General features: G+C 34.0%; 1 protein-coding gene across 4 annotated transcripts in view; it reads right to left on the reverse strand.

Annotated features, from left to right (window-relative positions):
* Window positions 1–10,193: 10,193 nt before the first annotated feature.
* The window catches only part of LOC106465659 (chordin-like), a 209,642-nt gene continuing 204,719 nt past the window's right edge, over window positions 10,194–15,116 (reverse strand). For all 4 annotated transcript variants that reach the window (XM_013925897.2, XM_022393978.1, XM_022393973.1 and 1 more), the window contains 2 exons: window positions 13,516–13,615; window positions 10,194–12,129 (listed from right to left, as the gene is read on the reverse strand). In XM_013925897.2, coding sequence (XP_013781351.2) covers window positions 12,053–12,129; window positions 13,516–13,615 — 177 coding nt within the window. In that variant the 3' untranslated portion in view covers window positions 10,194–12,052. The remainder of the gene's footprint in view (window positions 12,130–13,515; window positions 13,616–15,116) is intronic.

Genomic DNA, 15,116 nt, shown 5'->3' on the forward strand with positions numbered 1-15,116 from the left:
CTTATCCACCTGGCCATGCCGGGCCTACGAAGTACATTGAGTAACTTGGCTAGCTGAGAGAGTGATTGTTAAATCGGGGGCTGAACAAGAGCGGTTTTTTAAACCGTAGAAGAAAGTAAACACATACACAGAGTTTATTAGTGAAGGGAAATACATGTGAGATAGAATCCTCCCACCCAATTAATTTGACATTCATAGAATGCTTGAAAACGGTATGTCTTTTTTTTTTCAGTATTAGTACCTTTGTGCATTTGATATGTATTGTTACATGAAAAGGGAAATTTTGACCCTTTCTGTTTAAAAATAGCTAAACATCGGCCTCTGTTCTGGTAATACCCGGGCAACGCAGGTTAATAATGGCTAGTATTATAATAATGTCTTCACTATGATAAATGTTTACAATATATATATATATACGTCAAATAAGTATTGTGCAAAGTATTAAAAAACTTTAAGCATTGTATACGCATGAAACATAATATTAGGGCACTAGTAATTACGCATAAAATAATCCAACTTTTAATCCCAATACTATAGTCGGAATTTAATTTGGGTAATTATTTCACTATATGATGTTATCTAAAGCCAACTAACACTTGAAGAGCTTTGCGCTAATACAGAAGTAGCAGATTACGAGTTCTGGAGACAGGTTCAGTCAGCATTCAGGTACCAGTCTCTAAGATATATGGAACTTTGGCTGCTTCAGTAAGGAATGAGATGATAAAAAGGATAACATAGTGGGGGGGGGGGACTCTCTCATTGAGTATGCAGATAAAGTTATTTGTAGTGCGGAGAGCAAAAGACCTAACATTATAGTTGCTTGTAAAGTGTTAAAGTGTGTTCACAGTTTTGCTATTGGTACCAAAGAACATTCTCTTTTTGTGGAGCAAATTATATTTGAAATTGTATATTATCATATATTTTTAAAAACAGTAAATAACTCCTTCAGAGCTTTAAGTACAGAAATAGACATGTTTCCTTTTCGGTAGTGTTCTTTTAGGCTAGGTGTGCGAGTAACTTATTTAGCAGAATCTAAGTCTTAAATGAAATATTATCAGGGATATGTTTAAAGCAACCGATGGGCTAGTTTAGCCTATGGAATAGCCTTCAGGGTAAGGGTGAATTATATGCTAGAAATGGAGTCCAGGAAGGTCACAAAGTAAAATGTTACGGAAAGATCTGAATGCATTCATCAAAGACAGTTTAAACTAAACTTGCATAGTGGTGAGTAATCTTGGGGAAACTGGTATTTAACAAAATGACAGGTGTAACTAGGGGAACAACATGCTTGGAAATAGGAGATTTAAAAAATGACAAGTTAAGTAATAATCTTAAAGATAAGTCTGGGAAATTTAAAGATAAACATAGTAGTTTGAAGAATAGGCTAATTGCTTTTATTCTAATATTACGAATAATAAGAACGGTTGTTTATTTTAGCACAAAGCTACACAATGGCCTCTCTGTCAACCACGGAAAATGGAACTCCATATTTTAGAATTGTGAGTTTGTAATCTTGCCGCTGACCCACCGAGAGACATTATGAACGAAATGAAATAGCTCAAGAAGTAGAAGAATATGATATATTGGCTTACTGAAACCTGGTTAGATTTGGAGAACATTAACAATAGGGGTTATTTTGAAATTGTGAGTTATTTAACAGTGACAGCACTTTAAAAAAAGAGATGTAGTGTCTATTTATACGAGGAATGAACTGTTGAAGACAATGAAGAGGTTGAATCGATATAACGGGCTACAATCAGGGGTTTCACGAGTAAAAAGTATTTAATTGATAACTGTTATAAGTCACCTTATCAGACAGAAGAGGTAATGAAAAATTTTATAATAATATCATGGATCCTTCTAACATGAATACTGATGCAATAATTATGGGACGTAATGAATAGGACTGTATTATATAAACTAATGATCATTAAATGGTTACCCAATTTCTTGTCTGTGAATTGAATATATAAACCATTCCTCTCAGTTAGTATATATATATTTGAAAACTACATTTACATTTTCCGCACTATTTCATAATTCCTAAGTGGTGTGCAAGGATTATCCACATTAACACAAATTAGGTTCTCGGACAACGATCAAGCGCATAAAATCAATAAATAGGTTGATCTGTTTCTTTCGAGATAGTTTAGTGAATTTTCAAAATATTCGTAATGTAGATGCAACCATGAATGGCATTGGAATACGCATTATAATCGTCTTAGTATTTTCTTCCAATATCGTTAAGAGCTTGAATTAACAGATTCATCTGTCAAAAGAGAAGTTTCGTTATAACGTTATTTCGCCGATTGTTATAAATGTTGCTGACCCACTTTTATCTCTCTCTCTGTGTATTTGTGAATATATTTGATTTAGAGAATAAAACTGACATAAATGCACACCGCTCCTCCTCCTGTAACTTAATCATTTTGATTTCGTTAGAATAGGGAAAAACCTGTAATTTAATATTTTGTTGACAGTTATATTCGTATGTTGTACAATACAAGATTGCCTCAAGCTAATACTAATAATATACGGAGAAAGATATACACTATAAAAGACATCCCAATATCTTGATCACTTGACGTGGTCCACTCAGCATGCCATGCCTGAGAACTTAACATATAGATAAAGAAACATACCAGACAGGTAGATTAGTAGCGTTATGTTTGCAAGATTATTGAATGTCGTGAATTACGTAAATTTGAAAAGGGAGGGATTAATGTTTCTAGAAGTAAAACCAGTTAGAAATGAAGAAAACAATTACTTCCAGGTCAGTCAAAATTGCTCTGGACCCTGAAAAACGTTCACTTGATTGTGAGAAAGTACCAGAAATCATCTTTGTAATAACATCTCATAACATTTACTGCATCCAATGCGATTATATGTGAACGAACGACATTTGTGAGGTTTCTGAGTTATTTGGAGAGTTTGTACCTCATCTTCCTCAATACAGTTTCACTGGTCTAAGCGAGTCGTGAACCATGAATTCTCTGATTCACAATCCGATCATGGTATAAATACTATGCCATGCCTGGCCAGAGATCACGAGAAGCTACAACATTAATTTGATGTATATTTAATTAGATTTATCTTTGCGTAATGCAAACCAATAGACAAAAACATGACTGTATACAGAAGCCAATGTATACCACCACGATCGATAGCTCTCGTACCTAACCACAGATACTTTATGACCAACAACTAGAACCAAGTAAGTATCCAATGGATATAGAATTCTGAGGGGGTCAGTATACAACACACACTTAATGGTGGCGAGAAAGAAATCCTAAATTATAGAGTAGACGGATTCAGTAAGGAAAAAATATAATATATGAGTTTTACAAGTGTAACTACCATTGGTGCAATGCATGTTATAACTCTGATACACAGAATGTAGTTGTAAGTAGATCCATGGGGTTTGTTAGAAAGTATACATTAGAAAGACAACAACAACTCGAAAATTTAGAGTACAAGGTCATAACAATATGAGAACATTATTTAAAAAAAAATGAAATCTGATGATCCATACTTGATAGATTTCCTTAGGGACCATATGGTAGTTTCTCGTCTTCTATTGAGGGAGAGTCAACATGACAAGCCATTTATATCAAGAAACCAGTTAAGGCTGGCTGATTTAGTGGATCTCTCTAACCTAAGTCAACATAATAATCAGTTTAAATGTATCCTCGTGTTCTCTAAGTAAGCATGGGTTGTTCCACTCAAGTATAAGAGAGGCGCAACATATTTTAAAACATGGTCGAAAGCCTTGTAAACATCAAATCAATGCTGGAACAGAATTTACTAATCGTTTGTTTCAATGCTATCTCAAGGCATAAGACATTCACTTCTTTACTAGACATAATCAAACTAAAGCGTCTATAGTAGAAAGGTTTAATCACACTCTTAAAACCATAATTGGCGCTATTTTACTCATCGTGGAACTTATAAATATATCACTGTGCTGAAACATCTGGTCAGTACCTATAATCAATAGCAGCATTAAAATAAAACCAATAGACGTTAATCACTCTAATCAGTCTATGGTGTGGAAAACACTTTACAAACCACCCACTAAAGTAAAATTTCAGTTTAAAGTAGGCGATCAAGTACATGTTAGCAAAGTGAAGAATCAATTTAACAAAGGCTATATGCCTGGTAGGTTATATTTGCTCTATGTTTACTGAGATATTGTGGAACCTAGTATTGTTGGTGATGCGTATGTATCACTGATATGAATCATCCATGTTATAGGTCAGGATGGAGACATGATCACTAAAACATTTATAAGTCCTCAATACAGACCCATTTTCAGCCTGTTGAGATCGATATATAGAACGACATTGGAGATTGATTGTAACACTTCATCTTTTCAACCATGAGAGTACCTTACTAACATGAACCAGCCGTCTATGACGCCTATTACAATTACCAAGTGGGAAACGATTTACCTTATTATGCTGATAGTCAATGGCAATGGGGACACAGATTGGGAGACGTTTTGAGTAATTTATTTTGTTTCGTTATGTAATTTCTGAAAAAAGGAGCATTAGCCTTAGGAAAACAAGCTGTTCAGTCAGGCATAAATTTAGCATTAGATGTCATACAAGGAAAATGTTTTGTTGATGCTGGAAAACGAGAGCAATACAAGGAGCTCAGATCCTCCATCGAGATGTGAAACAGGCTGCTCTGCCTAATAAAAAGAAGAAACAAAAAGGTCCCGTGTTCAGAATAACTAAAAGAACATCGACTCCTGACATTTTCAACAAGTAATCATGACTTTTCTACCACATGAAAAGTCCTGTCAGTGTACAAAGTCTGAGCTAGACTTATTTTCTCTCCCTCCCATGCAACCCGTGAATGACGAAGGTCAGTGGAACGAATATTATCGTCTATCTTCAGTGACCAACAGAGGACTAACTGAATTTTCTATATCGGGATCAGGAGATTAATATTTAGATCTGGCAAAATCATATATTTATGTAAAGGCAAAGATTATCAAGCCTGATGGGACCGACATAAAAAAAGGATGAAGATAACTCTGCAACTGTCAACCTACTGCTTCATTCTCTATGTTCTCAAGTGGATGTACACCTTACACCTGACTGACCAGGTCATTTCTTCGTTTCACATCCTTTATGCGTATAAGGCTTTCATAGAAACTGGGTTATAATAGAGAAGCTAAGATAAGTCAATTGACATCATCCATGTGTATAAAAGAGATGGTGGGTATGATGGAATCCAATACCGGCACCTAAATACGCATGGTAATGAAACAGTCGACATAATCAGCCGTCTACATTCGGATATGTTTTTACAGAACAAGTTCTTACTGAATGGTGTAAGTTTAAAACTCCGACTCATAAGATTAATTTTGTATTATGTCAAACAATGAATTGGGATTCACAATTTTGCTATAACACGATTCTATCTACACCAGAAAGTCAAGATAAGTCTATCAGTCGTCCTGCAGCATGCTAAGGCACTTCAGAAAGAAACAGCTAAATATTCTTTGAAATATATAGTGTGCACATCGTTTTCAATTCCCCATGGAAACTTATAAGCATCTATCGATAATGTGTGTTTAGGTAAAGTACCTACACGTCTTGTTATAGGAGGTGTTGATAATGATGTATTTAATAGATTACGGTATCAATTTCGTGGCAATCAACGTGGACGGAAAGCAAATTCTCACTGAACCTTTACAACCCAATTTTGATGCTTAACTGTATGCACGAAGCTACGAAACATTATTTAGTGGAACAAGAAAACAGTTTCAAGGACAAGGAGTTGATATGGGAATATTCGGGAGAATACATACTCTTTGCCTTTGATCTTACACCCGATCTATCTGAATGATATTCACACTTTAGTGTGGTGAAAGAGGGTAATTTACGAATTGAAATACGTTTTGGTAGTACCTCACCCAACACTATAAATGTTCTCGTCTATGCAGAATTCCATTCACTTTTAGAAATTGATCAGTCTAGAAACATCGTGTCTGATATTTAAGAAGCTATGAACACATTAGAAATTTATTTTATACTTTCGCGATACTTGTATACGCAAAAGAAGTTTGGAGGTGTGTTTGCCAGTGATCAACTACCTGAATATGCAAAAAAACAACTGCCAATCTGGATCAGAGTCATAATCCTGGTAGCCACTGGGTCTGTATTTACTTTGGTCAAAATTCACCAAGAAGAACTGTCAAACGTGGACTTACAATATATACAAATATACTGCAAGGACCATTTTCGTCTGTGTGTGGACAATATTGTATATATTGTGCTTATTATTGTTGACTACATATGTCGAGACGAGAATTATCTAAATTTGGATCCCCCAAAGATGTTAATGACATGTTTGATCATGACTTTGTTGCAAAACATTTTCATCTAAATGCATCTTAATATACAGGTCTTTTTTATATAGATCAGATTAAAAAAATGTTAAAACAATATTGTGTCGAGAACTGACTTATTGTTATATAAAACCAATAATAGATTTACATGTAATTAAATATAGATGTTCATTACATGTTGAGACAATGAGCTCATCATTCTCTGCCTATACAAATATTATCCTCAGTAACATTGCCTGCCTTTGTCAAACACATTTAATACAAATAAATATATAAATGAAAACAAAAAACAAGTTAAGACCTGTATGCAGCCCTACAGGACTGTCAGTCTTTGTAAGTTGTATTTAATGATTTACTTAGAGTGAAACTGTAAACACATGGTTATGAAATTAGATTAAATTACTAGTTTTAAGACTTTGTTACTATAATATCATGTTGATCTACATCATACCATTATGGTCTCTGGTTCCACTTCTTGGAACTAGAAACACGTTTTCTGGACAACTTTTGTTGTCATGTCCGCCTGTCATGGCGGCGTAGCATTGCGTCCTCTAGTGACACTTTGTGGAACTATGACGTATTGTCTATGGTGACATCATCGCTTGGTGCCCTCTGGTAACATTTCGTGAAACTATGACGTCATCATCTCTGGTGAGATTGTCTCCCCTTGCCTGAGGTCAACACACTTTTAGCGCCCTCTGACGGAGTGCCGCGCGGGTACCTTATAACTAATGACGGTTGGTGGTGTTGATTAGCAGACTTTTCTCTAGTCTATCACTTCAAATTTAGGGAAGGCTAGCACAGTTAACCCCTCGAGTAGCTTTGCATGAAATTCGATAAATATACATTAATGATACCTTAAGCGCACCTGGGCTGAGCGTCCAAGTCAGGGGCCCCGAGGAATCAAATATAGTCATCCCCAATTTTTAACTACTGACTGAGAAGGCAGCTAGTTTGAAATACCCGCCGCCACAAGGGCTATCTCCAGCTTTGGAACTGAATAAGAGGAATTAAAGTCACTTTTACAATGAGCCCATAGCTGAAGGTGCAGAGCGTATTCAAGCAGTATCACGTCTTGAATCTCTGACCCTGAATACGCAGCCCGACACGCTAATCACTAGGTTACGCCCAACAATAGAAAGAGAGGTAGAGACATGCAATTCTTGAAAATAAAATAAAAACTTAATAGTTATGAATAATGGAAATATGAAAGTAATAAAATAGAATAATAATGAATAACAAATACGGAAACAAACACTGTTTCGTGATAATATTTTTCATCACAGAAATATGATGTTACAAAAATGTTCAAAAAATCATTGGTTAATAAACAGTTTTTATGTATAAACCTTTGTTACAAAGGGATAGCTGTTGTAGAACGAAGGGAATTAAATATTGCTAGTGAATTATATTATTGCATACATTTGTCGTTGGAGAAGGGATTTTTTAAACACTGTGTACATTTATGGCATCGCCTAAATCTTTTACAATATAAGTAGAGCATTAGAAGGAAGGAGTCTAATGAAATAGTGTTATAGACTTGTACCATCACATAAGCCTGTTGTTATAGAAAATTGACACTTATACAAATTAGTTTTAAAGCATTTTTAGACAATTATGTCTATGCATAGAACTTGTTGTTAAAGAAATACAACATGCACAGAATTGTGTACAAAATATAATGAATATTTAGAAACGTTAGCACACAAATTCATATTGCAGAAATATTCTACCAGACATACTAACTAAAAAATAAAATAAAAAAGCACACGCAACTACACACAAAGACCACAAATAATTTAATAGCACCATGTTTACACAAAGCCCCAAGAGGTAGTTGTAGAGTTAGTTGGCCTGTAGCTTAACACACAGACATTTAGCCGCAGCTGTAGTTTCAAGACCACGCGCTGAAATGGTTTGAATTGTCTAAAACATCAATCGTAATTGCAGCCCAGTTAAACACATGTCGAATCCACTTGTGAAATTGTCTATTTCATAAAATAGCCTCACATCGTGTAATAGCTTATATTTTTAGCATCTGGATGATTTAAATAGGCCTATTTCACTATAATTCTGATATATATATAAAGTTTTTTGAGTCGGCATAGCGTGTTTTAGGTCTTAAGTACTAGGCCTCCTATAGGCCATACTGTGTAACTGTTGTATGACTTTTTCAGCCATGGTTACTTACGTAATTATCATTGTGTTGTTGCTGTTAATGAGAAGAGAAGAGAAGAGCTACTTCAATCAGATATTCGTGCTTCAATGAGTAAACGAAAATCCTTGCAAACTAATGCCACATGATACGAACCATTACAAAAAAAAAACAAAACAACAACATAAATTTCATGTAACATACAATTTCATAGTGGATGTGACATATGTATACTGTTTACTAAAGTGACGTCAGCATTTCTAGTTTTATATAATTTACATATTACTAGCACGATCATCAGTGCAACTAATCTATCTATAAATTTATATTTTCATATATAATAACTACGTATACGTGTTTATCAAATACCCTGATGCTATGTTAAGTTCAATAGCCAGGAAATAATCATTTTTAAAGACATGTTTTTCTGTAAGCAATAAATGTTTAAGTTTTATATATACTAAGAAAGGTTTATTTACATACCTATATCGTGCGTAATTTCTAATTGAAAAAGAAAACGCTTTGGTATTGGGTTTATATATATTCTATACATTTAAAAGCCGCCAGGTGTTTGATTGTTGCATCTCTTCTTGATGCCAAATTCTGTCAGATCTCTACAAGAAACTAGCTTTCATAACACTTGAACGACTTTTAATGCTTTTGTAATTCGTGTTAGTTTTTTATGGGGGAGAGGAATATTATTTTTTATGTCTTTTTATTTTTTTTCAACAAGCAAGATGGACGTTTTATTATCACAAAACTTTATCATAAACCAATGACACTGATTTTTGTTTTAGGAAAGCATTTATACTGATCGTTACAGTTTTCATCAGTTACTTTGAGTGAGGTCAGCAATGTCTGAACAAAAAGGGCAACAAATGTTCACCAAATATTTTCTTTTTAGACCAAGGAACAATTTGACATCTTTCAATACATGATCAGTTAGGCTGTACGTAAATAATAAATATAAAATATCAAGAACTATCTTCACACTAATAAAAACAATAACGATGACTAAACTTTCAAATGCTGTGTTGGCAATTTCGAGTCTTCAGTAGCATCAGCCAAATGTTTAGTCACCGCTGTCTGATGACATTAAAGTTTAACTAACGTAGGAATGAAATCGGGAGTTCTAAACAATTATGGTGAGATTGTGCATTTTTCTATCAGAATAAGTACTTGGCGCTTCGGCAATTATTTGGATAATATGTGAATACATTATAGAAAACTCGTAGTTAGAGGCAACATTAGTTTTAATATTAATCACTTCACTTTACAGCTTCATGTGAGAGAACGGGCTATGCCACATAATGTAAACTACACTTCAAGCAGTAAAGTGAAAAGTTGCGTATTAAAACTAAAGTTTCATGCAAAGATAAAGTATTTTACATTCATTTACACTATAATCGCTAAACTCCAGTCTGAATTAAATTAATGTCTCATGACACATTATACAGTAAAAAAAAAGTAAAAAAAAAATTGTTCGATGAATTCTATCGTTGAATTTTTAATTTCCCAAGTTTTCATCTAAGTTCCGAAACAAAACTCATTTAAGGAGATTCCCCAAATATATGTACATGTCTAAATGTAAGTGCGTGCTTTTTATGTTACCTAGAGTTACATTTAAATAATGATGCCCATTGAGGAGGGAGAGTTGATAGAAAGAAAAGGATAAATTTAGATAGGTTACGGTCAGTTTTATTTTACTTGTCTTAGTTAAACCAGAGCTATACAAAGTGTATTTTCTATAACGATAAATGTAATGTTATGGAATTATAAGTAAACATATTATAAATACTTGAGCCTGAAAACTTCAGTTTTGATTTATAGCCTACGTGATAATTTATATGTGCTCCAATTATTCCAAATGAAGGGACACAGATTTTCTGGGATAAAGATCCTTGTAGGCTCTAGTGGAGATGTATACCCCTAATTCAAATAATAAAATACACAAGTCATTCAAAACTTTTGTTAAAAGCTATTTCATGTTTACAATTTAAATACATATTTCCAGAGCTAAACTTTAGAGTTCCTCTTATGCTTACTTTTTAAACCTGAAATCAGAAGTCGATCGTACAGAAATTAGTGGCTATTTCGGTTCTCACAATATCCAGCAAACAACAAAAAGTATTAAAATTACTTTTTAACGATGATTTGGTATTAGAGCATTTGAATAATGCAACTTTTGTGCTCATTGTTTCACCTCTTCTAGAGAAATCTTTATTTAAATATGAATTATTCCCCCTATTTGGGTCAAGATTTTGTAAAGTGATACACCTACAGAAAACCTGTTTCAGCGCTAAACTAGTTAATATCAACTGAAAGAAAATCTGAAAGTCATGTTTACCAAACTCTGCAAATGCAAGGCTGTAAGGTATAATGTTTGATGAAATGTTAACGTTGTGGACGTAGTCACGATGGCGGTTCCTGTTGAAGTTAAAGCGATCAGAAAGAGAGTTAATCTAAAATTGTGAGGAACCAATTAAAATATGACAATAAATATGCAAAGCAGAAGAAATAGTAAGAATAAGATGCTTCGTTCTTTTCACTGTGAACACTTTCATTGTCTCAGAACGTTCGGCGATTGATGGTCTTGAAAATGCTTGATCAGACCTCAGCAAACAAACGTCATAACAAATAGTTCACGATATTTATTGTTGTTTCTATTTCTATAAAGTGGCAGCGTGTCCTGGATGTCACTAACACGTTGAAAATTCTTACATTGCAATTCAAGATCAAAATGAAGTGGTAAAAGTAGCCTTGCTTTAGGAATAACTTTCATTGATACCTGAAGAAATATTTGGGAATTTGGTTGCGTCTTTTGAACCTTAAGGTTATGCAAAATTTTACATGATACATTGGTCTGTTGTTCAAAGTTGACACCAGAATTTGGTAATTTCTGAACGAACGACTCACGATTTTAAGAACAAAGATAAGAAAAAGCTTTTCAATAGCTGTTGGGTGGATTTGTACAGGCTTATAGTTTAGGTACTAAAACACATAAGAATAGTGATATTTCTAATTCTTGTAATAGGCATTAGAAAAACTAAACAAAACTGGTAACGTCATGTAAAAAATCCAAACAGTTTGATATATAATAGAATTAGATAACAAACAAAATACAATACGGTGGTTTTTTCAATTCATGTCAGACATTACTCAGAAAGTAGCCCCTTCTCTTAGTGGCTTCACGCAGGACTAACCACTAATAATTATACAACCATTCTCTGACATGGTCGCTACTTTGGCACTTAACTCAATTTCAAATATAATATCTACATGCAAGCGTAGCTTCATATGGTCAGAAAGCGTGTAATTAGTTGACTAAGCTTCATTTACACCAGTACCGTGGATGAAATCAACAATGGATGAAGTTTCTATGGAAACAGGAAGTCTGTCCACAAAGACGACACTCTATAAATACGTTAGTTGTGGCACTGCTAAGTAAACGCAATATTTACATACAAAATATACAGTGGTCTTGATGGGAGGTGCTTTTCTTGAGCATCTGAATATGGAGTTGTCCATTTGCCATCCTAATGCTCTTCTCTGTCACGTCTTCGTCTTCGTCGCCACCCTTGGTGATGCAGGTTTCCTTTCATTTTGATCTCACCTGATTACCAACAAGAAAAAAAAAACTTTTACTGACGAATAGTCTATGATTGAACAATTATTGCTCAAAAAATGTTAAACTGACAAAACCTACGTATATATATGTAACAATATAAACTCATTACTGATCAGCACACTTTGCGATACAATAAAATTTAGATTTTAAATTACTAAACTTCGTTTGAATTTCTAAAGTTCAATTTTATTTTTTAAATGACTTTAACTAAAAATATATCATTTATTTGATATAAATTGCACTTTCTGAGAAAATAATGTGATTTCTACAACCCGCAACAAAATAAGTACAAACTGTACGAACATGATTGAAAATTTAGTTAGCTATTTCTGAGATTCATCATATAAAATATGATAAATAATACAAACTTAATGTTCCAAAAGGCATCATTTTCAAGAGAAGGGGTACAACACTCATTATAATATAATACATAACACAAACTTAATGTTCCAAAAGGCATCATTTTCAAGAGAAGGGGTACAACACTCATTTAATATAATACATAACACAAACTTAATGTTCCAAAAGGCATCATTTTCAAGAGAGGGGGGTACAGCACTTATTATCGCTTCCCTGTAAATTACTATGGGTTTAGGCTTCTCCCTAACTTAAATTGTGTTTGTTTTTTGATCCAAAATAATGATTATCTATGTACGGATAGAAATTATACGGCAAAGAAATTACCTAAAGGTTCACGGTTCACAATGTAAAAATTAATTAAGATAAAAAAAACAGGTCATGTAACTTGCTCATTATCCTGTTTATTTTCACATTAATTTCGATTGTGCTTTTTTTCCTGGTTTCCACCATATGTGCTCCCCAGGTGGGTTAGCGATAATGTTTCGGAATTACAACATTAATTTCGATAGTGTGTTTTCTATCATATCTATCTCCCTGGCTGGTTAGTGGTAGTCTTCCGAATTACTACGCTAGATTACGGTTTCGATTCTCCAAGGTGGATATAACGCAAATAGCCCATTGTGTAGCTTTGCGATAACAAAACAACAACCATAATACCTTGGCCACCCTTCCTGAATCAAAATAGGTCTAATTCTCATCTTAAGTGTAAGAATTTTCTTTGGGAACTTGACCTCCCAAAAAACCCTTAGTTTTATCTTGACTTCGACAGACGCTCTTTTCATAAGATTTAATCACTCCCAATTTTGGTTTCATCCCACTTTTGATGGACGCCTTTCTTTAGTGTGAAACATAGGAAGACCTGGTGATCTCTTCCATGTTTTAAACTAAACTTCTTGAAGTAATAAAACGATTGATAGCCAAAAAAAAACGTATCGTCATATTTTGGGAACATATCACGAACTTTTCATGTTTTATACGATGATTTAAAATAACTAGCTTAACTAATCTTACTTGGATCCAAACACCGTGAGCAACATTCATTTTCTGGATGTACTTTAACTACGCACGTCAACTTGGGGCATTTCATTCGCTTGCATCTTGCTCGACCATCCTGTAATGTATGGGATATTTGTTTGCTGAAAACCTTCAGTATAAAGGTAGATATCATAGACGTACAGCACATACCAATCTACTTTACATTACCAAATATTATGATATCTTACATTGAGTTTACACGCATCAATATATTTCATATTAATCATAAAAGAAAAGGTATTATACAATGAGTCTACACGTACCAACCTACATCACAGTGATCATTAACACTTATCAAGGCATCTAGCGACGATGTCAACACTTAGCACACTACTACACAGTAATCATTAGCATATGTTATGGTGCATAGCAATGAGTCTACCAAGCTAATTCAAAGTGATCATTAATGCCTGTCAAAGTACCTAGGAGTTAGTCTGCATGAACAAACCTACTTCACAGTAATCATTAATAACATGATAAAGTATCTAGCAATGAGTATACATGTACGATTCCTATTCACAGTAATCATTAACATATGTCAAAGTATCATTCTATGCCTTTACACTTACCACTCAATACCACAGTAATCATTAACTTATGTTAAGGTACCTAACAATGACTCTAGTCCTACCAGTCTACTGCACGACTATCATTAACATATGTTAACGTATCTAAAAATGAATATACATGTACCTGCCTTCTTCACAGTAAACATTAACATATGTACTTTGCAATGTGTCTACACTTACAAATATACTGCCCTGTAATCATTAACGTATGTTATGGCACCTTAAAACGAGTTTACACTTACCAATCTACTCCACACTAATCATTAACATATGATAAGATACCTAGAAACAAGTCTATGTGCACAAACCCTCTTCACAGTCATCATTAACCCATGTTAAGGTACTTAGCAATGAGTCTACATTTACCAACTTACTCCACAATAATTACCAACATAGGTTAAGGTACCTAACAATGAGTCTACATGTAACAACCCTCTTCGCGGTGATAATTAAGATATGTCAAAGTACCTAGCAATGAGTCTAAATGTATCAACATGCTTCACAGTAATCATTAACACCTGTCAACGTACCCAGGAATGAGTCTGTACTTACCAATCTACTCCACATTAATCATTAACGTGTGTTAAGGTAGCTATCAATGAGTCTAGGTGTATCAACGTTTTTCACAGTAATTATCAACGTATGTCAGGTACCTAACAATGAGCCTACACTTTCCAATCTACTCCACATTAATCATTAACGTGTGTTAAGGTAGCTATCAATGAGTCTAGGTGTATCAACGTTTTTCACAGTAATTATCAACGTATGTCAGGTACCTAACAATGAGCCTACACTTACCAGTCTACTCCACATTGATCATTAACATATCTTAAGCTACCTAGCGATGAATGCACATGTATGAACCCTCTTAACAGTAATTATTAACATACGTTACAGTATTTAGCAATTAGTCTACACTTAACAATCTACTGCACAATTATCATTAACATATGTTAAGGTACCTAGCAATGAGTCCACATGTATGAACCCTCTTAACAGTAATTATTA

Source organism: Limulus polyphemus, unplaced genomic scaffold, assembly GCF_000517525.1.
Source record: "Limulus polyphemus unplaced genomic scaffold, Limulus_polyphemus-2.1.2 Scaffold69, whole genome shotgun sequence".
NCBI lineage: Eukaryota > Metazoa > Arthropoda > Merostomata > Xiphosura > Limulidae > Limulus > Limulus polyphemus.